Source organism: Leptopilina boulardi, unplaced genomic scaffold (genome assembly GCF_019393585.1).
Source record: "Leptopilina boulardi isolate dan_hultmark-lab unplaced genomic scaffold, ZJU_Lbou_2.1 LbouV2_208, whole genome shotgun sequence".
Lineage (NCBI taxonomy): Eukaryota > Metazoa > Arthropoda > Insecta > Hymenoptera > Figitidae > Leptopilina > Leptopilina boulardi.
The window spans coordinates 1,488,310-1,512,915 of NW_026137761.1; the positions used below are offsets into that span (position 1 = coordinate 1,488,310).

Sequence of the window (24,606 nt, forward strand, 5' to 3'; positions counted from 1 at the left end):
TGAACATTACTCAGTGGAGGTTGTCGGTAAAGCTCCCTCCGCACCATCCTCAGACACCTCGAGCACACATTCATCCATTTATTGATCTGATCTAAGGGTGCATAACCCAATGACAGCATCAACTTAAAGGCAATCTCAATGTTAGAAAGGAGATTCTTACATTCTTTAAGTATCATTTTGCAGTAGTTCCTTAGGGTTCACTGGGACATAAGAGTTCACTAGATCTTGAGGAAGGGCACTTGGACTTTACAGTTCACTAGGTTATTCGGGGTACACTAGGACTTTACAGTTCACTAGATTAGTACACTAGGACTTTATAGTTCACTAGGTTTTCTGGTACACTTAGACTTTACAGTTCACTAGATTTTTCCGGTACACTAACACTTCAGGAATTCACTAAATATATATACACATATATATTTTTATACTTTCACTTTTGCACCATACACAATGGCTCAGAAAACTACACTGATCATAGGCCGCTCGACACCTTCTTATATACCCACTTTATGTACCTAACCTTACTTACCCATGCTTTTCTAGAATTCTCCATGACAACCGAAAACCATAGTACTCCACAATTGTTGCTTCTAGAACTCTCCATGGCAACCGAGAACCTTCTAGAACCTTCTAGAACTTTTTTTCCACGTCGGTAAAGCAGGAATTTTACAATTTTTTTCATTTTTACAATATAGAGTACACTATATAGGGTATCAGGGATTCAAAAACGAGGAGTGGATTTTCAAATTTTTTTTCAATTTTAGTCGGTAAAACAGGTAGGAACAGGTAGGGATGTATTTAAAACAACAAAAAAATAGTACTCAACAATTTTAGCTTCTAGAACTCTCCATGGCAACCGAGAACCTTCTAGAACTTTTTTTCCACGTCGGTAAAACAGGAATTTTACGATTTTTTTCATTTTTACAATATAGAGTACACTATATAGGGTATCAGGGATTCAAAAACGAGGAGTGGATTTTCAAATTTTTTTTCAATTTTAGTCGGTAAAACAGGTAGGAACAGGTAGGGATGTATTTAAAACAACAAAAAAATAGTACTCAACAATTTTAGCTTCTAGAACTCTCCATGGCAACCGAGAACCTTCTAGAACTTTTTTTCCACGTCGGTAAAACAAGGACCACCCAAGTGATAGTAATTTAGCACGGACTCAAACCCGCGAAATGTACTTTACCGACTGCGGTCGGTAGGTGGCTCAAGAGAACCATCCAGAACATTCTAGAACTTTTTTTCCACGTCGGTAAAACAGGGACCACCCAACTGATGGTAACTTAGCACGGACTCAAACCCGCGAAATCTACCTTACCGACTGAGGTCGGTAGGTGGCTCAGAACCCGCCTAGCTATACTACTACTCAAGTATAAATAGCAAAAAAAGAAAATAATTATTTTTTTGATCAAACGTTTTTTTTATTCAATTCCAGTACAATATACAATACTAAAATAGCAACAGAAATTGTATTTATTAGTGCACATTGCTAAAAATATTAACTTTTTTCTTTCAACATCCTGTGGGGACAGGTCAAATTTTGACGTTTTCAGCCTTAAAAACCACTTTTGACAAAAAATTATAATGTTAAATACAAAAGTAACTATTGGTTTTTGTTTGTAATCACAGAAATTACCTTTTTACATTGGAATCGAAATATTATGTGAACATTATTTGTGATTTTTCTTTCACAACATGAAAAAAGTAAGTTGTCCGCTACGCTGAGAACCACCCATATATATGCTACACGCCACGCAACATCTACACTTGTGAGAGAGCACATGGGTATTGACCAATGGCAGAGACATCCATTGTCCAAAGTAAAAACTGAGTAGTTATAATCGAGACGTCAATCTATAAAGTAGTTTTATATATATTGTATTCATTCATCTGTCGACCCTTTACATCGACATGATGTATAAATAATATATGTATAAATAATCTTTATTTATTGAAATCTGAGTAGTTTATTTAATCGATTCTTAAGAACATGCATGTGTGGAAATTCCTTCTATTATTCTATAAATGACATCAAATTTCCCACAAATACTATAGTTCATCGCCATCTTCAATTTACAACCGAACTACAAAACTATATGTGAAGGGTAGAATGACAAAAGGGGTCAAGCGCCAATTCACTGTTTTTACAGGAAGTAAAAAAAACATTTTTAAAAATTTTGCAGGTCATTTAAAAAAAAACTGAGAAAACCGTTTCGATATATTAGTATGTTTTAATAAATAAACAACAATTTGTTGAAATAAACCTTCATATTAACGATAAAATTAAAAAAAAGGAAATCCTTCTACAGAAATGTGTAAATGAATTTTCTTGATTTTTTTATGCAAAAACCTCATTTTCGATAAATTGGCGCTTGACCCCTTTTGTCATTCTACCCTTCATGTGTCGTCCGTAAAATCGCGCACAAAAAAACGCAATGAAAATTTATTAAATAAACTCGTATCGGACTGCTGTTCGACTAGTCAAACACTACAATTCCAAATGCATAATTATTGTAATTGTTTATTAATTTTGGTTCTTTAAAAATTTGAAAGTAAACTACTTGTCGATGTTTAAAATGTAGTTGCATAATAATGTATGATATTCTAATATTTTATTTGCAATGTGAAAACTAGTGTTTGACTATAGTCGAACAGTAGGTTCGGTCCCATATAGGTTAAACATTTATTAAGCACTAATTAAGTAAGTTATTAAAAAAATTAAGCATTATATTTAAGGAATTTCTCCGGCAAATCGATTTTCGCCAGAATTTTTTTATACTCTGGGAAAATGTTCCTTTTTATTTACTTTTTAAGTGGTAAAAAACCCAGTACCCCTTTGCCATGCTAAAAACTGAGAAATTTGGGTTCAAAGTTGTACCAGTTAACATAAGATTCCTAATCTGAACATACAAAAATTACACATTTTATTGAATTATTTAAAAAGTTATCGGTAGATTTCTTTAAAAACGAGTATATTGTAGAATAGAATTAATAGAATAATATAAAAAAAATTTAGTAGGGGTATCCATACTAATTTTTGAATTACAACGTTTTGAAGTAGAAAAGTTAGGTTATTTATAGATTTTTCAAGATAGTCAAGTATATTACTCGATTGAGAAAGAGAGAAAACACGACAGTGAAGTGAGTCGCAAGGAACTTAGCACCACTGGAGCCGGAGATATACCCCAGTAAAAAAGGATTTTTTGAGATAGCAGTTCGGACAATTGAGCAAGCCGTTTGCTCAATTGTCTAAAATGCATTCGGACAATTGAAGTGTTTGTTCAATTGTCCAATGCATTATGCCCAATCATCCGCAATATTTCTCGTGTCTAAAAAGCTGCTAAAATAATATGAAAAACTGTTGAAACATTGAAAAAACGGTAGAAAATGCATAATTCTTGATATATACAGAAAAAGAAAGTATAAAAATACCTCGATCGAGGAAAAGGAAAGAGTTTTCCGAAAAATCACTTTTTAACTGACAGTATTCTGCTGTACTTGACAGTTTATGGGTAAAGAAGAGAAGATTATGATAATGAGTGACACTTCATTATCGACTCTCAATATTTGTCGAATGGTAAAATATAATAGTAGATTTCTTTCTGATTTTTTAAAAAAGAATAATTGAGCTGCTCGGAAGAAGAACTCGCTCTTCGCTCGGAAGGGACAATTTCATAGCAGTTGTAGGCATAAAAATAGGAAAAAAAATTTCAAAATTTTTATTTTTAAAAAGTACTACCTTGTATAAAATATTAAAGCGCATCTTTTTTTTCTTTGAAATTTTTTTGTAGAGCGAATATTTTAGTTAATAATAACAAAAAACTGACAAATTTTAATTCTTAAATTTCATTCAATTTTAAAACATAAATTGTCATATCTTCGACAATTATTAATAAAATTACTTTAGAATTGATATCCTAACACATTGAAGTATAGATAAAAGGATAACATAATAAGAATGTTCGAAATCATCATTTGTTTAATAATTTTTAATTGTTATTTAAGGGCATATTGATAATCATGTTTTCTTACCTTTGCCGACAAAAAGTCTGCGGAGAAGTTCCGAGTTTCAAGAACTTCCTGTGAGACATTTGTTTATCAATGTGTAATAAAGTTTTTTGTAAATTTACAAAACGATTTATTAAATAGTTTAAAAAATATTGAAGTTTTAAAGAAATTTTAAAGAAATTTATGAACTGGAGATCTCCTTTTGAAAAAAATTCATTCGGCTCTAGTGTGGGTGGTTCTCTGAATAAAACGGTTGAACGTTTAATAGAGCGGTCACACCTCGGCTGCAGGAGCAGTTGCCCATGGCAAGCGTGTAAGAGTAAGAGAGATAGAAGATTTTTCATCTCTCTTACTCTTACACGGTTGCCATTGGCAACTGCTCCTGCAGGCGAGGTGTGACCGCTCCATAAGACTGCATTTAGATGACCCGATGGTTTCATCCCTGAATACAGATACGGTTGGGGGGGATGTAGCAACTGAATCCACTTCATATTTGAATTCTAATAAAAGAAATAGAGACGATCTCTCCCAGTCCTTGATATCTTTAGAGGATCCTTCTGATTCCGCAGGACGTTCAAAAAACAAGAAGAAGCAAAAAAAGGACGATTCCTCCTCAGTGTTTCCATATGCAGTTCTCTCTAGATTTCCAACTTTTAACCGTATCACTGCAGATATTTCTGAAAGGTTGTCGAATCGCAATAATTATTTTTCACCTTCGGGATTGGAATGGTTTCGTTCTCCTCCTTCTCCTAGTGTTTTTAGATATAATGAGTTTTCGATTCCTCCATATGTTGTTTTGGTGGAAAGTACTCGACATGGTAATAATATAAGTAAATTGGATCCATTTGTTGTTACTGATATGATTGCAATTGTTGTTCCTATGGATAAGAGGAAAATATATAGAAGTGGTATTAATCAGATTAAAGTGTTCTGTGTTGATTGGTCTGACGCTAATAAACTAGCGGACTCTCTGGAGCTAAAGAATTTAGGATTTTAGGTGACTAACCCACAGTCTTTCATTAGAAAGAAGGGTTTGATATCCTCATTTTCAACCGAACACTCATTACAACGTGTAGTTGATGGTATTGATCCTGAAGAAAAAGAATACATCTTCTCGATAAAGAGATGTCTTAATCCGGATCGTACGCCGTCTACACGAGTTGAGTTTTCGTTTGATAGTGTAATTATTCCCAGATCTATTGAGATTGAGGGATTTCTGATCCCTATTACTCCCGTTATACCTAGTAGGAGCAAATGTAAAAATTGCAAAGGACCCCATGTAGCTTCCTCTACAAACTGTCCTACGTACCATATAGAGTTTGAAATTACTAAAATGCGATATCTTGCAAACATTGAAAGATTGGAGGCTATTGAGAAGCTGCGAGAGACTTCTTCTGAGTTATTTATTAATTCTTCAAGCAATCCAGGTTCCCCAAGTAGCAAACTTTTGGAGGTGAATAATAATGATGAGAACAATAAAGAAAACGAGGCTGAACATAATAACGAAGAGTTTCAAAATAATGACCTTGAACTTGATCCTGGTTTTCCTAACCAGGCTCATTCCGTATCGAAAGCTGCCCTTATGAATTCTATTCATTCTATAATGTTAGGAATTTTTCCACTCCTTATTGGCAGCAGACGATTATAACCCAGTCTCAAATTGAAGAAATGGGAACTAACAATCAATTTGATAGCCCAATTTCAGAACCTCAGTGCCTAAATCCTGGAATGCCTTTAACATAGGACCCTGTCGCGACCCTTGATCAGGTTATGAATATTGGTACGGCAGAAATTAATACGGTCTCAAAAGAGACATATTCTGGCGATGTTTAAACATCACTTTGCCAGATCTTTCACTAATAATGTAAATATAACGTTCTTAGCAAATAAACAAATTCAGAATTTAAATCGATCTAATTGTTAGTTTGGTGTATAGGTTAGTTGTTGAAGTAAATTTCTTAGTTTGTTAAAAAATTTTGGTTTTGGTTGGATGTAACATATTCTAGTTGGATATAGATACTAATAGGATTATAGATATTATGTTGCAATAAATTATATTGGGTGTGTGAATATGACTCCGTCCTTTTTTAATTAAAAAAACACATTTGCTGGTTTAAAAAATTGAATAATTATTTATTCAAAATAGGCTCCGTCTGTAGCTACAACCTTCGCCCATCTTGTAGGCAAATTCCTGATTCCTTGTCTGAAGAAGTCCTGGTCTTTTGAGGCGATCCAATTTTCAACCCAAATTTTGATTTCTTCGTAAGAAGTGAAACGCTCTCCTGTCAGATCAGACTGCATCGACCGGAATAAATGGTAATCTGAAGGCGCAATGTCTGGTGAATATGGCGGGTGGGGTAGCACTTCCCATTCTTGCCCTTCTAAATATTTTTTTACAACTTTTGAAACATGCGGTCTGGCATTGTCATGTTGCAAAATTAATTTGCTATGCCTATTTACCCATTCTGGTCGTTTATGTTCTATAGCTTGCTTTAAACGCATTAATTGTCTTCGATAAACATCACCAGTAATAGTTTCAAACGGTTTCAGCAACTCATAATGGACAACGCCTTTTTGATCCCACCAAATAGAGAGCATAATTTTAGAACAATGAATATCTCGCTTTGGTTGCGATGGACCAGGTTCCCCAGGCTTAACCCAAGATTTTTTTCGTTTGGGATTCTCATAACATATCCACTTTTCGTCTCCTGTAATTATTCGATGCAAAAAGCCTTTTCTTTCTAGTCTTTGAAGCAACATTTCACAAATAGTTTTTCGACGTTCGATGTCTCGGTCTTTTAATTCATGTGGGACCCAATGACTAATTTTTTGAACCATTCCCAATGCTTTTAAACGTTTTGCAACAGTTGATCGATCGACGTTTAATGATTGAGCCAATTCTGACTGTGTTTGACAAGAATCTTCAGTCAACAATTCTTCCAATTCAGCGTCTTCAAATTTTTTGGGTGGTTTTCCATGTTCTTTGTCCCCTACGTCAAAATCGTCATTTCTAAATCGTTGAAACCATTCTTTGCATGTTGTATTGGATGGGCATGATCACCGTACACCTCCACTAGCATACGATAAGTTTCCGCGGCACTTTTTTTTTATATAAAATAGTGCAATAAAACTTCCCGCAAATGATGTTTACTTGGAATAAAAATCGACATTTTTAAAATTTAAGAGTACTTATTGTTTATGCTTGAACTTAATGTCATACACTGCGATTAATAGATATCACAAAGCACTATTAAATACAATTATTACTAATATAAAATGCACGTCAGGTCTTCTACTAACAACACCTGTAAAAAAGGACGGAGTCATATTCACACACCCAATATAATGCCGTTAAGCAAATAATTAAAGAATATTTAAACAAAGCCCAAGTAACTTTGGTATTAAAACTAAAATGCGAGTTAAAAAAATTAAATTCGGCAATTGGAACGCTTGTAGTATAGTAAAGAAAAAAATAGAGGTTGAATCACTTCTTTTTCAATATGATTTGGATTTATTGGCCTTAACAGAGACATGGCTAACGACTCGGGTTTTGGATTGGTCTGTATATGGATATTATTCCTATCGATGTGATAGACATGGATTGAACCCAGGTGGTGGTGTAATGATTCTTGCTAAAAGAAGTCTAATTATTACCCCAATTGAATTAAATGGTGGCTATAGGGATTTTTTCGATGTTGTTGCAATACAAGTCCAGACAGAGACTGGAAATACCCAATTTGTCTCAGTTTATGCTCCTCCTACAATTGCAATACCTTCTGATTGTTGGATAGAACTTTTATTATTTATTACAGGACCTTAATCCACTGTTGCTGCTGACTTGTCGATGGAAATGAATGAAGGGTCTGATCCAATTGCTGTTTATGATAAACTCACTGATAAAATTAATGTTCAACTAATAGAAAACGGTGCATTTTATCCTTCAGATAATCCGGGAAATCGCAAGTCTCAACCACTTTGGTGGGACGAAGAGTGCGATGAATTAATTGATAGACGTAGGTCGGCTAGAGGAGAGTTTCTCCTGAATCAAAACCTGGCTTCAAGGGAACACTATAGGAGAATAGATAATGAGGTTAAAAGAGCCTTGAGGAAAAAAAAGTCACAATCGTTTAAAAAGTTTTGTGGAAGTATTGATCCTTCCATGGGACTTTCAAAAATTTGGAAGACTGTTAGGTCCTTTTCGAACAGAAACGCCCCTCTCACCTCTAATGTATGCAACGACCCTGACTCAGAGGTTTTTCAGGCTCTTCAGGAAGATTTAGTAAAGCCTCAAATAGAGGCATTTGAACTACCGATGAGAACAGAAGTAGATGAGGAAGATCCTTTGAATCGTCCATTTTCTGAAAGAGAGTTCTCTTCTTCTCTTTTATTATGTAAAAATGAGACCACCCCTGGACTTGATGATATTTCTTATTCGACTATTAAAAAATTACCTAAAGAGGTTCGTGATCTTATTCTTAAAATATTTAACAGGTTCTTTATAGAATCTCTATTTCCGTCTCAATGGAGAAATACAAAGGTGATTTTTGTCCCCAAACCTGCTGGAAAAGGATTTAGACTAATGTCATTAACATCCAATCTTTGCAAACTTTTCGAACGCCTTGTTCATAGACGCTTAGAGTCTCAATCAGAAAGTAAAAACTGGATACCAGATATCCAGTTTGGATTTAGGAGAGGAAGGTCCTCGCTTGATTGTGTCTCAACCCTTGTCACAGACATTTCGGATGGCTTTTTGGAAAATAGGGGTACTTTGGCTTTGGCGCTTGATGTTAAAGGTGCTTTCAGCAATCTGCTGCCGCAAGCAATATATGATAGGTTGCTGGAGCTGGGAGTATCGGAAAGAATCCAGAATTTTGTATCTTTTATTACCTCCAAGAAGAACTTATTCTTTCGTTCCTTAAAGGATGGATATAGGATATCTGGTATTGGGGTTCCTCAGGGTGGTGTTCTTTCTCCCTTGTTGTTTAACCTTGCCTTAATCAAGATTCAATCGAAACTTCCTGCTGGAGTAAGAATTGCGATGTATGCAGATGACATACTGATTTATGTAAGATTTTGAGTAAGTACTGATGCCTTGGAGCTTTCAAGAAGCTCGATCGAATCCTTAACTCCATGGCTCTCGGATATGGGCCTATCAATTTCAGTCCCAAAAACACAAGTATGTGTATTCTCACGATTTCAGGAAAGGTATGAAGACTCATTCTTACTAATTGATAATTTTCGGATTCCTGTAGAGGAATGTCTGTTATATCTTGGCATCCTATTGGACCGTAAGTTGTCGTGGGAAAAACACATAAAACGGGTGGCTCAAGTGGCCGAAAGATCTATTAACATCCTTAGAGCGATTACTAGGATCACTTGGGGAGCTAACCCTGTTTCCCTGCTTATGGTCTACATGGGGTTGATCCGAGCTCACTTAGAGTGGGGCTGCCAACTGTTTATGGTTGCTGCTGAATGTCACTTGGTCATTTTGGATCGAGTCCAGAACTCGGCAATGCGAGTCATACTGGGATGTATGAGCACAACTCCTCGTAATTTTCTGTTGGCTGAATTAAATCAACCTCCTCTGTCCTTACGACGTTCCATGCTCTCAGAGAGATTCATAATTCGTAACTATTCATGGAGAACGAATATTCTGATCCTTAAGTTACAGGTTTTGGTTGGTAAGCTCAAGAGGAAAAAGAAGCTCCGAAAATATCAGAACAGATTTCCACTGATTTATGCATATACACGTGTTGTGAACCTGTCACAAAACCCTACCAAATCAAATAAACCAGGTCGTCTAGACTTTACCTGGCGAGAACTAACTATCCTATTGAAAAAAAACACGTATAATTGTACGTATAATAATACGTATAATTATACGTATTATTATACGTATAATTATACGTATAATTATACGCATAATTATACGCATAATTATACGTATTATTATACGTATAATTATATGTATTATTATACGTATAATTATATGTATTATTATACGTATAATTATACGTATAATAAGACATACGAATTTGAAACAAGAATTATACGTATAATTATACGTATAATAATACGTATAATTAATTATACGTATAATAATACGTATAATAATACGTATAATTATACGTATTATTATACGTATAATTATAATTCTATTAAAACTAGAATAATAGAATAGAATAGATTAATTAGTAGCAAAATTGCGCTGAAAATTTTTAGAAATTTTAAAATGCAAATTAAATTTCACGAAAAAAAATATCGTCGAATGTCAATTCAAGCAGTCACCCATCCAAGTACTAACCGCGTCCAACGTTGTTTAACTTTCGTGATCTGATGAAAACTTGTTCCTTCGCCTTGGTGTTTCCGCTGTCTTGTCTTGATTAATAACTTTGTCGTATAAGTATTGTATCGCACCTAACCTCACTTTTAGTTATACTTATACGACAAAGTTAGTAATCAAGACAAGACAGCGGAAACACCAAGGCGAAGGAACAAGTTCTCATCAGATCACAGAAGTTAAGCAACGTTGGACGCGGTTAGTACTTGGATGGGTGACTGCTTGAATTGACATTCGACGATATTTTTTTTCGTGAAATTTAATTTGCATTTTAAAATTTCTAAAAATTTTCAGCGCATTTTTGCTACTAATTAATCTATTCTATTCTATTATTCTATTTTTAATAGAATTATAATTATACGTATAATAATACGTATAATTATACGTATTATTATACGTATTATTATACGTATTATTAATTATACGTATTATTATACGTATAATTATACGTATAATTCTTGTTTCAAATTCGTATGTCTTATTATACGTATAATTATACGTATAATAATACGTATAATTAATTATACTCCTTTCCCGTATCAAGGTCAATGTGGACTGGACTACCCTATTGAAAAAAAACACGTATAATTATACGTATAATAATACGTATAATTATACGTATAATAAGACATACGAATTTGAAACAAGAATTATACGTATAATTATACGTATAATAATACATATAATTATACGTATAATAATACGTATAATTATACGTATAATTATACGTACAATTATACGTATAATTATACGTACAATTATACGTATAATTATACGTATTATTATACGTATAATTATACGTGTTTTTTTTCAATAGGGTAGTCCAGTCCACATTGACCTTGATACGGGAAAGGAGTTAAAAAATAATTCAAATCCTAATTCTAAGTTGAATTCCCACCTAAGAGATAATTTCTTGGACTACTCTGTGTTCTACACGGATGCCTCATGATCTACTGAAAATGGCAGCTCAAGTTGCAGTTTTGTTCTTCCTCCTGATGTGGAGTTTGGAGTACGTCTAAATGACCTCTTCATCCTCTACATGTGAGGCCTATGCAATATTATCTTCACTTAAATATATCTATTCGCATGATATTGATAAGGCTCTGATTATTTCTGATGCGCTTCGATATAAGTGATCGAATGGGCAATCCAAATCTGCATCAATTAATGCATGGTATCGTGCAGATGGTTGGGAAGATTGAGGATGATGGCCGTTTGCTGACTTTTTTGTGGGTCCCTGCGCATGTAGGAATTGTAGGAAATGAGTTAGCTGATAGTGTCGCAAAAAATGCCTTATACTTTGATTTCGGTAAATTCCATGGTATTTCATGTAGAGACTTGACCGAAATGGTCCGCGACGAAACCAGAAATTGGCATCGAAGTAGTTGGCCTCCGAGCTCTAGATCAACTTCAAATAATGTTTATTTCAGGAAAATAGGAGTGAAGACTCCACGTTCATGGTTTGATAAGATTGCAGCACCTCGTGGCTATATTAACCTAATAACTCGATTAAGAAGTATTATACAATGTATAAACATATTTATATACACAAATTAAAAATTTTGAAAATTTACATAGAACAAAATTTTTTAATTTTTTACAATAGTCCAGCTATTGATTGTTAAAGAGAATTAATTTCCTAAATTTTTGTCTAATTCTAGTCGTACTAGTGTTTTCTTCGGAAGCTTTATATTTAAGCCGAAGTGTCACATACTTAAATATAATAAGCTTGATCAACTGTGTTCGGTGATCAGACAAAATTGTTTGATATCGAACATGTGTTCATCATTAACGAAAACGTTAGTCGGAATCAATATTTTTCACACGTGTATCTTTGGAAGATACCATAGATACATCACCGGCAAGACATCTTGTTGTATCTTTTCAAGATCCCGTAAAACCTTTGATGAAATCAACATCAGCATCAGAGGCCACAGATTGAGAATTGATCCCTCCTTTAAATACCTAGGAATAATTCTCGACAGGAAGTTGAATTGGTCGGAACATATTCAATCTAATGCAGACAAGGCGACTAGGTCATTGGGAATCTTACAAATAATATCTAGAGTTACACGGGGAACAAACCCTCATCTCGCCCTTAATGTATATAAACTTTTAATTTTAGCTTTGCTGTCATGGGGCGCTCCCTTTTTGGTCGGGATAGCGCAGTATCAACTGGACATCCTCAGTAGGGTTCAGAATCAAGCCTTGAGAGCGGCTTTAGGATGTATGAGGACCACCCCTATTTCTGTTTTGTTGACTGAGGCAAATGAGGTTCCCCTAAATCTCAAAATTCTCTCTCTCGCTAATAGATTTATTGCTAGAAACCTAAAATGGAGCGATAATCCTCTCCTTCCCATCTTGCAATCGCTTGATCGGAGGGTGACCTTAGGTGAGCTTCCTTTCTCTCCGAACCGCTTGCCCCTGCTGCTGACTTATCAAAGGGTTAAATTTATTTCTGACCTTTCTTACCAAAGCAGACGTCCCTCTCGTTTTGATTGGTCTTGGGGGGAGATCTCACATGTTACGAAATGCGATCTGGACTTAGGCTTTCGAATAAAGGAGTTTTCATCTCCCAACCAAATCCTGAACGAACACCTATCTCTGGAATACGAGGGATTTAACCTAATTTTCACAGATGCAACTTTCAACTCTAGAAGCGCATTATCCGCATTTGGCTTCTACGATCAGTCTAATGATTACTCACTCGGAGTACCTCTCCAGCCTTTTGTATCAATTCTTACGGCGGAAATGTTTGCTATTTTTAGGGCGATTCTTTATGCCAAGCAGAGAAGAATGAGAAAAGTATTGATTTTGACAGACTCGCTTTTTTCTATAAAACGACTGCAAAACAATTTCTCATTCAGGAATAACCCTCATTTGATATATAGAATCCTCTCCCACTTGTCTCGTCCGTTAGGAAACGATATTAGGATCGACCTGAGATTTATGTGGATCCCTTCGCGCAAGGGATTACGAGGCAATGTAATAGCAGATAGAGTTTGCCGAGTGGCCAATGACTACGGTAACAGAATTTACTTTGGTTCTCCTATGAGTGATGTGGTGAGCTTGATTCTTGATGCAGATTTAGATGGTTGGTCGGTCCATGATTGGCCATATACTTCGGTCGATGTTGCGCACCATCGTTACTTATCTCGGGTATCCCCTAAAACTCCTAGACCTTGGTTCTTAGGTATGGACCTTCCCAGAAAATGGATCAATTCAATTACCAGGCTACGCTCGGGGCATATATGTACAGATGATCATTTTCAAAGAATGAATTAGAATATAGCTCCTGGTTGTTCATGTGGTTCCGATTGGAAGGACTTGGACCATCTGATTTATGATTGTCCAATTTTGACACCTCATAGAGTGAATTTGTTTAATTATTTGTCTCGTAGGTGCCCAGGGGTCAGCCTGACACTAAGAAATTTCCGGGTAACTGACTTAATATTTAACCCGGATGCAGAACTGGTCAGGGAATTGGGTTCCTTTTTATGCACTGGGGGCTTATTTGTCTAAATTCATGGCTTTGGTCTGGATTTTTGAGGAGTGGATTGAGCTTTTTGACCATCCACTCCGCTCCCTAAGATACCTGGTGCTCAAACACCAAAATGACCTAAAGCTGGATACACGGCGCAAAGGCTCTGATGTGTTGTGGAAGGGACCTAACCCACTCGGTTTACATGTGGAGGCAGAGGATACATAGATCTTTACTTTAAAATTAACTTCAACTGATTCTACCTTTGTTCATTGTTCTGATAGTTTGCTTAGTCAAGAAGTCATTCAAAGGGAAGAAGAAGAAGAAGAACCCTATAAGGAAACAAACACGGACACAGGTAGGGGAGGAAAGGTGAATGAACAGACAAAGAAGTATAATAAACATGGTAGATAAATAGAGCGAATCAATATCTTAAACAAAGCACATACTAGTGACGTTTATTTTTAGAATGCTTTTAGCTTGTCACTCTGTAAGGATAAATAACAAAAAACAAAAGAGAAAAAAAAGAGAAAAAAAAAATAAATAAATTAAATAAATATAAATAAATAAAAAAAAAATATATATATATATATATATATAAATAAAAAACCTGAATTCCAGTTAACTTACTCCCATGTTTAAATCAAACTTCCCGCCTAAATTCGCTTCCTAATCCAACTCATCTGTCAATGATGCAACGCTTGGTCACCGTGATCTGGACCTAAAAGGTGCTGAAGTTGTCCAGTTTCTACCCTTTCGTGTGTTCGTGACCAATTGGACATATAAACATCCACATTTTTAAAGAAAACAATTAAAATTCAGCCTATCCAAGTGATAAGACAAAATCTGTGAAGTGGTATTGGCTATTTGTTCCATTTTTGGAACCAGAGGCCATTTAAACAAAAGAAAGAAATAACTAACGAACTTGCCATAAGTTGGACGGACTTCGTACCACAAGTGGCACCGCCACTCGCGTCCAAGACGCTCGTGAGCCGTACAGGCTTCCGTAGATTCTAGGTGTGACGTCAGAGGCCTGGAGGGACAACAAACAGACGACACAATGTTATTCTTATGGGGAAGAAAATTAGTTTCCACTTTCATCAATTTTATTCATACTTATACATGGAAAACGCTTGTTGACATATAATAAAATTAAAATGTGTGTTGATAATTAATTTTGTTATATATTTGATTCAATTGCATTAATAGATTCTCTGAATTCGTGATATAAAATATAAATTTTGAGGTTAGGGATGTTTGTTTACTAACTTGAAATCTTTTACTGCTGCGGTAATTTCCACTTAAAATATATATTTTATATCTTTTTTAATAACATGCATATTGGATATTGTTTAATAATGTTGTTAAAATGTAAAATGTTATTAGTAAACTAACACCCATAACCTCAAAATTTATATTTCATGACGAATTCAGAGAATCTATTAATTCAATTGAATCAAATATATAACAAAATTAATTATCAACACACATTTTGATTTTTATATGTCAAAAAGAGTTTTCCATGTTTAAAATATGAATAAAATTTATGAAAGTGGAAACCACGAAGTAAGAATAGGAGTCTTCACTCCATGGGTGGATTGGAGGAAAAATGTCCCCAAATCTGGTAAAAGCATTCCGGAAAATTACAATAGTCGGAGGTGGCGTTCGTAACGGGAAAAACCTTAAACTATTGATCTCCCTAATGAAAGTCGTCTGCTATTTTTGAAAAGTATATTATAAAATCACATAATTCCATATTTTTGACAAATTAAGTAATTGAATAAATAGTAAATGTTAAATATGTATGCACTGTGCATGCATACCGAAATATTTGTCCTTTCACACTTCAACAAAATCTAGTGAATGTTTAGTAACTTTCTAGTTACAACCGAAATTTTTGGAAAATTACTAGAAAGTTACTAAACATTCACTAGATTTTATTGAAGTGTGACCAGACAAATATTTCTGCATCCATGCACAGTGCATGCATGAGATAGTGTGATCGTACCCTTATACATGAGTTTTCTACATGTGTATTATACATAAGACTAATTTTAAGAAACATAACCCTAAATCTGCTTGTTTCGAATTTCCAATTTTCAAAAGTTCTGATATTGGCAAAAATTAATTATCGATGCTTTGATAAAATTTAAATTATATTAGTATTTCTCTTCTAAATTGAGAACGGAAGCACATTTGAAATGTTAAAATTTTTTACGAAATTATTGCAAATAACATAATATTATTTAACTCAACAGAAATTTTTCAATTGACCAATATTTAAATATTTTATTTATTAATTAATTCTCATTTACCAACAATAAACCAGAAAGTAAATAACAAAAAGAGGTTATGTTGCCATTGATGTGGCTACAATGTCGAAAGGCCTTAGCAGAATAGATTCTTGAACGGGAACGCAATCGTAAACGGAAACGTAACAATGTGTAAGAGAAGGATAGCAAATATCTTTATTCTTCTCTCACCCATTCTTACGTTTCCGTTCACGATTGCGTTCCCGTTCAAGAATCTATTCTGCTTAGGCCTTTAAAGCTGGTTTTCTACAGTATTATACGTATAATACGTCATTTATGTATTATATACGGAAGCGCCTATGGGCCACCCAAAGGCACGTACACATGTAGGCTAAATGTAGCAAAATCGAGTTGAATTGAACCTCCCAATTCTGTAACTCGTTTAGCGCTCGGCCGCACGCTCTATTGGTAGTCTACGGAAGCCTGTACGGCTCACGAGCGTCTCGGCCGCAAGTGGCGGTGTTTCGTACCACAAGTGGTACGAAGTCCGTCCAACTTGTGGCAAGTTCGTTAGTTCGTGCTACTTGTTGGACAGACTTCGTGCCACTTGTGGAAAGTGGATTTTTTGAAGGGTCATTCACAAATATGACAATTCCGTTGGATCCTGTTGCTATCTATTTCGTCAGTGCTTTTCATTTCAATTTCATGTGAAGAAGAAAAAATGAATTTTATAAGATATTAGTAATATTAGCATATTAGTAAATGTCATCGAACAAACTTTTTATAGTTCACACATAAATACTCCTTCCAAACGTAAATATACATATTAATAAACTACGGATTCCACAAAGAATTAAGCGGAAGTTTTTTCTTAGTTTAGAATAAAAATAAGATTTTTTGGTTATGTTGCCATTTTTTAATTTAAAATACATGAAGAGGATTTTATTTTTTAAAATTAAAAGTATATTTTTATGAATATTTAAGATTAATAAAGATGTCAATATCATTTGTTTACACTGAAATGTAATCTTTTACATATATTTTCAATTAAAAAATAACAAATTCATTTTTATTCAAAAACATTAAACGGACTTGCCCGGATGAAATTATACTTGAAATGAAAAGCACTGACGAAATAGACGGCAACAGAATACAACGGAATTGTCATATTTGTGAATGACCCTTCAAGAAATCCACTTTTCACAAGTGGCACGGAGTCTGTCCAACAAGTGGCACGAACTAACAAACTTGCCACAAGTTGGACGGACTTCGTGCCACTTGTGGTACGAAACACCGCCACTTGCGTCCGAGACGCTCGTGAGCCGTACAGGCTTCCGTAGCTACCCGACTACTCAAGGCCTTTCTCCAATAGGATCCTAAACTCTTGCGTTGCGTATGCATTGCGTCGGTTGCTATTGGCAACCAATGCTAAAATCAACGCGTCAGTCACGCAATGCATACGCAACGCAAGAGTTTAGGATCCTTTTGGCGAAAGGCCTTAATAGAGCGTCCGTCCGAGTGCTAAACGAGTTACAGAATTGGGAAGTTCAATTGACGGCATGCATGTAGGCGTGCCTGCAATTTTTTGGTATTTGATAGAATTTACGTTTTCAACGTGTATGTCTAGACAGGCTGCAGATTTTATAAAGAAATATTTGTATTTATTTCTTTAAATATTCTATAAAAAATAAAAATAAACAAAGGGTTAAAAAAGAAGTGACCATATTTTTTTAATGATATAATTAATTTTTATTTGTATAAATTTATACTCGCTTTCTGAAACATAACCTCAGAATGTATATAAAATAAATTACTTTATTATTAAAAACAATAATAATGTTTTAAGTCATAAATAATATACGTTTACAAATAAAAATTAATTATATCATTAAAAAATATGGTAACTTACCTTTTTACCCTTTGTTTATTTTTATTTTTTCTAGAATATTTAAATAAATAAATTCAAATATTTATTTATAAAATCTGCAGCCTGTCCAGACATACACGTTGAAAAAGTAACAGAACGTAAATGCTATGAAGTCGGTTCTATAATGTATGTGTACGTGAACGCGACGTGCTGACGTGAGACGCATGAAAATCCCCTAAACTTCATATAGCAGAAATGCCATTTGACAGAAATTTATATAACAGAAATTTTATTGGACAGAATATTTACATGGCAGACAATTCATATAACAGACTTTTCATTGGACAGACGTTTGATTGGACATAATTTTTATCGAACAGAAATGTCACTTAACAGAAATTTTATCTGACAGAATTTCCATTCAACAGAACATAAGTATAGCAGAACTCTCATTGGATAGAATATTTACACGGCAAACGATTCATATAACAGACTTTTCATTGGGCAGACGTTTGATTGGACAGAATTTTTATCGAACAGAAATGTTACTTAACAGAAATTTTATCTGACAGAATTTCCATTCAACAGAACATAAGTATAGCAGAACTCTAATTGGTCATAATTTAACTTTTGCATCATACATTCTCATTCCTGCTTTATTTTTAACTTGTCGGTAAAGTAGACGTAGAGGTCAGTAGTTGCTATTTCTTTCTCGCCCCAAAGTTTGAATATTAAATAATAAAACTAATATTTTATTTCATTATTATTGATAATGAATACCTAATAATTATAAGTAAATAAAATATTAGTTTTATTATTTAATATTCAAACTTTGGGGCGAGAAAGAAATAGCAACTACTGACCTCTACGTCTACTTTACCGACAAGTTAAAAATATAGCAGGGATGAGAATGTATGATGCAAAAGTTAAATTATGACCAATTAGAGTTCTGCTATACTTATGTTCTGTTGAATGGAAATTCTGTCAGATAAAATTTCTGTTAAGTAACATTTCTGTTCGATAAAAATTCTGTCCAATCAAACGTCTGCCCAATGAAAAGTCTGTTATATGAATCGTCTGCCGTGTAAATATTCTATCCTATGAGAGTTCTGCTATACTTATGTTCTGTTGAATGGAATTTCTGTTAAGTGACATTTCTGTTCGATAAAAATTCTGTCCAATCAAACGTCTGTCCAATGAAAAGTCTGTTATATGAATTGTCTGCCATGTAAATATTCTGTCCAATAAAATTTCTGTTATATAAATTTCTGTCAAATGGCATTTCTGCTATATGAAGTTTAGGGGATTTTCATGCGTCTCGCTGACGTCACAATGTTAAGTCGGTTCTCCAATGGGCACGTTTGTACGTGAATGTATACGTTCCGTGCTGACGTCACCCATTTGCAGAACATTGTGACGTCAGCACGTACACGTTCACGTTCGCTTACAAACGTGCCCATTGGAGAACCGACTTTAAGTCGGTTCTACAATGTACGTGTACGTGAACGCGACGTGCTGACGTCACCCATTTGATTAACACTGTGACGTCAGCACGTCGCGTTCACGTACACGTTCATTGTAGAGGCTACTTTAATCAAATGGGTGACGTCAGCACGTCGCGTTCACGTTCGCGTCGCGTACCATGGATTGTAGAACCGACTTGAAGGCCTTTCTCCAATAGGATCCTAAACTCTTGCGTTGCGTATGCATTGCGTCGGTTGCTATTGGCAACCAATGCGTCAGTCACGCAACGCAAAAGTTTAGGTTCCTATTGGAGAAAGGCCTTAAAATACCAAAAAATTGCACGCACGCGTGCATGCATGTCGTCAATAGACCTTTTCATGCTGATCATTCTGTCCTCTTCCAACTCATGCGTCATTGTATGCGCTAGATAAGGACAGAACGACCAGCATGAAAAGGTCTATTCAACTCGATTTTGCTACATTTAGCCTACGTGTGTACGTGCCTTTGGGTGGCCCATAGGCGCTTCCGTAATTATACGTAGAAAAGCACTTTTACCCATCTCTGCACTAAACACCTGGAATAGTCTTATAATAATAATGATAATGTAAACATGCAGTGTCTGATATTCATTTCATTATTATGGTACTTGAACTTAAAATACATAAAGTATTTAATAAATAAGAAGTTAATAATCTCTTAGTGTGTTTTATTATAAAAACTATCCGCACGTGCAAAATAAATTTAAAAAATAAGAAAATTTAAATCATTGTACGTTAAAAGTAAACATAACCTAAAATCACTATTATCAGAAACGTATTAAATTTTGGTTTATTTTATTAAAAAATGACGTATCAAAAGGGTTTTTACGATCATTTGTATAATTCCTCGCAAAAAATCAATCTTAATGATTATTTTCAAGAGTATGCGTCTCTGAAGAAAAACTTTTATAGTGGTGAACAACCAAGGACGCAAAAATCAATTCTTGAGACTATGGGAGTGACAATTGACGAAGAAGAGTTGATTATGCTAAAAGAATATTGTAGTATTGATAATTTGACTGTTCCTGATGAAGTTGAAGTGTCCCGTCATCATAGATCTCTGTATAAAGAAATTATAGAAGGATCAAGTATTCCAGCGGGTATTCCGCTCCAAACATTGAAAGACTTAAAAAACACCGCTAAATATACAAAAGCAACATGGAGAGCCACAAAATATCGCAGCGAAATAAGTATAAAATATGATGATGCAGATAAATCCGATCAACAAATTGCATCTCCCGGTGAAGAAGTTTTGGTTTACATTAGAGTTTACGCGCCCTTTAAACATCGAAGTTACAACAAGTCTTCTGCTCAATTAATAAAAGTTTCTCTGAGCAACATGTTGGTGATTCTTGGTTCACAAACACTGGCAGATGTTAGGGATAAAATATCGTGTTTGTGTGATCTTTCCATTGCGACTGATGTAAGCAAGAAGCCAGTTTTGAAAGCAGGACCTTCTGCAAAGGAAGTCTATAAATCGGGATTCTTTTTCATTGAAGGGACATTTTATAACGACATGAGGGGTCCAGAGAATAAAGACAACAGTCTTGTCATTAGGGAGTGGGCAACTGCTCGCAACATTGGTTCTTTTGACACAGCTCTTATGGAAGAGACGCGTATAGATTCTTTGAAAGTGAAATTTGGATTTCCATGGGTCTATCAACACCAAGGAAATTGCGAGCATCTAATCGTCTTTGGCGATGCGAGACTGTTAAACTTGAACGATGATTTGGCAGTCTCTTCATATCCAAGGATACATCGAATAAAACCTTACATTAATAGATATTGCATGACGTGTGGTATTTTTAGTGTTCGCTGGATTACCACTGACAACGAACGACTTCCTCATGATCCCTGTTTTTTCTGTGAATCGTGCTTTAAATCCTACAATTATATACAGGGAGAAAAAATTGGATCTTTTTCTGCGTATCCCTATCCATTTCATGCTGAGTTGATAGAAAGGGGAATTAAAAACAATAAAACCAATGACTCTGCAAAAAAATAAACGATTTTTATAATGTTAAGTTTAAAATACAATCTTATTTGGAGTTTGTTAATAAATGCATAATCTAATAATGAATTAACTTTTACAGGCAGTTCGAGTTTAGATTCTGGCAGCGAAACTGGGACCGTAACAGATACATTTAAGCGATCGTTGAGTGCACGTGATACTCGAGCCAGTTCCAGTGCCGGTACAAATAAGGTCTTCCCAAAACTTGGTAAACTGGGTGGAACCATTGAGGAACCAGCTGACGTTGATAAAGAACATCCGACTTGTCAGACGCTGGTCGTGGATTCCAAGCAACTTCAACTTCGTCGACTCGAAAGCTACGACGGTGGCTTAATCACACAACCGGGTCACGAGCGAGAAATTTTGGCAGCTGTACTGGAAGTCAAGGTCGACTTAAAACTTGAGGTCCAACGGGTGAACCAGAAACTCGCAAAAATCGAGGATTTGCTTCAGTCTTTAATGAACAGAATACCAGCACCTGTTGCAAGTCCCCCGCACGGTGCTGGGGTTTCTTCACAAAAAAGACCCACAGTTCCTTTATCGGGAAACGGGACTCAACCTCTCACTGCTGTTCCTGTTTCCCAAAGTGGCTCTGTTGGCCCAGGATCCGGAAATAATGGAGCTGAACTGATAACAAGCCCAACGTCGAGTGCAACATTTTTAATTAGAGAAAGGTAAAGGGAAATATTGTGTAAAAATATTTTACAAAAGTTTTGTTTATCTTGTTATAAAAAGTGTGTCCTTCGGGAGTTTGCCCTCGGAAAAGACCAGTTTTCGTCATTTTCGCGCAGAACATCATAAAAGTGAAAGAGTTGGCCAAGTTTTCAAATTAGGACCGCCTTTTTTGAAAAAAAATGTTAATTTGAGTCTTGGTTTGAACATATGGTTTAAATTGTCACTTCTAATCCTCAATCGTCCAAAACATTCACAAGTCCAAGTTTATGAGGGTCCTAATAAACGACACGTTACTGTATAATTAACAATTTTCAGAATCTACAAATTCTGACGATTTCAATGATACGTAATTGTTTTTGGTATAAAGTAAATTTAAAAATCCTAAGTTTATTGTGTATTTACAAATTAACTAAATTATTATAGGTATTATAATTATTATAAACTACTATTGAAATCGTAATAAATGGAGATTTCAATAATAACATTATAAATTTTGTGAGATCAAAATTTAAAAACTTCCAACTTTTTACAAAGTCAATATCATTTGAAAGTCCCTTTTAGGTATAAAGATCATAAATTACCCTTTGGCTCATGAGGGCCTAAAGCCGAGCGGAAATGTAAGAGATAAAAAAAAAGAGAAAACTGCGCGACCGAGGACAAACTCTCGTTGAACAGAGTATAGAGTTTAATACCGTTAGACTGGGTTATTTTGCTCACCAAGTTATCTGCTTCAAGTTATCTTTAAACTAAAATTTGATTGTTTTAGTCACTGTGACGCATGGACGAAAATTCAATTGTTCTCGTAGAAATTTCCTCTTATTAAGGGGTTACACCACTGTAGAACACAAACTATATATTATTATTAGGTATATGTGACGCGCTCTGAAGAAAAGGACCTTAGAAGCAAAAAATTATAGGTTACACGGAGAGAAAAATCTAGCTTTTATAGCATGATAAGGCATACGTTTAACGCATGAATCTTTTCCATGCTACTATAGTAGAGAAATTCTAGTAATATTAGTAAGAATTCATACGTTATTAGTATGATTGGTATCCATGCTTAAAAGGTTTGAGAAACATGCTTTTGTAGTATGTATTTAATACTTTAAATGCATAAGCGCCTCGCGCAAATCGTATGAAACTGAAACCTACTACTATTGCAGGAGTCTCATGTTTTTTCGGTATTAGAGGCCAGATTTTTCTCTCCGTGTATGTTTTGGAATTTTTAACTGAAAATACATAAAGAGGATCAACTTTCAATATACTCTTCCCTTACAATAAAAAAAAATAAATACTGATATTCATATATGTACAGTGCCTCGACGCGATAAAATAAAATTAAACGTTTAAGCCACATGTCACAATAGGGGGAGGGGGGGGGGGTTAGTGTAAAACCACTCTTGGCCACGTAGGGGGAGGGAGGGGTCAAAAAGTTGCAAAAAGGGGACCACGTGGTTTATGGAAAGCCCCTTATCACAAAGTAAACTGCATTATCATCTGTGCTTTTGACAAATTTTTGAGATTAGGTATTGGATGTGTTTTACGGAAATATCACGTTTTTCATTATAAAATTACAAAAAAGTCTAAGTGCTATAGTGAATTAAATAAATTAATTAAATATAAAAATGCCATCTCCTAATGCTTGTTGTAATCATTTTAATATCGATAAAACATAATCGAATTTACACTGGAATTGTTAAAGTTACTGATAAGTGGGAAAGTTTACATTCAGATTTAATTGAGAAATTTATTTGCACTTCGTACAGACTAAAAATTAAAAAACAAAATGCTGCTGTTGTATTGTTGTATGTTTTTCGATATTAAAAGGATTACAACAAGCATTAGGAGATGGCATTTTTATATTTAATTAATTTATTTAATTCACTATAGCACTTAGACTTTTTTGTAATTTTATAATGAAAAAAGTGATATTTCCGTAAAGCACAAGATATTTTTTGGATATTCGAATGATATCCAATACTTAACCTGTCACCTGTTATAATTCTACTTTACTAATATGTAATTTGCATGAAAAATAACAAAACGAAAAATTGGAAAATAAAATCTAGAAGCTGATAAATAAGTAAACAATTATATTTGTATTAAATTATTTATTAAATTCAATTAAAATTATGATATTTTCCCTATTATATACTGTAAGCACGCTATAGACAGTTGCGAGAAATTATAATTGGAGCTTTTAAAAATGTTTTCTTTAAATAATAGTTATAACTTCTCATTTTTCAGACCCTAGGGTACCTTTCTGGCAAAGAAAAAAAAATCAATTTTTTGAAAGATCTACAGTGGTTTAACCCCTTAAAATAATAATAATTACAAATTCAACAACTAAAGTGAATTTTTTATTAAAATTCTGAGTTGATCCATAATTTTTTGAATGTAAAGAATTAAACTAGTAACAAAATTAAAATATAATCATTTAGTGATAGTACCTAATAAATTAAAT

At 34.5% G+C, this 24,606-nt stretch overlaps 2 protein-coding genes across 7 annotated transcripts in view; both read left to right on the forward strand.

The window, feature by feature from the left end:
• Positions 1-24,606, forward strand: part of LOC127278580 (potassium voltage-gated channel protein eag) — a 1,151,741-nt gene that overhangs the window by 1,121,442 nt on the left and 5,693 nt on the right. For all 6 annotated transcript variants that reach the window (XM_051300360.1, XM_051300361.1, XM_051300362.1 and 3 more), the window contains one exon: positions 21,550-22,141. In XM_051300360.1, coding sequence (XP_051156317.1) covers positions 21,550-22,141 — 592 coding nt within the window. The remainder of the gene's footprint in view (positions 1-21,549; positions 22,142-24,606) is intronic.
• LOC127278587 (snRNA-activating protein complex subunit 3) lies at positions 20,019-21,702 on the forward strand. The gene is made up of 2 exons (XM_051300380.1): positions 20,019-21,480; positions 21,554-21,702. The coding sequence occupies exon 1, from the start codon at positions 20,262-20,264 to the stop codon at positions 21,459-21,461; it is 1,200 nt and encodes a 399-aa protein (XP_051156337.1). The 5' UTR covers positions 20,019-20,261; the 3' UTR covers positions 21,462-21,480; positions 21,554-21,702.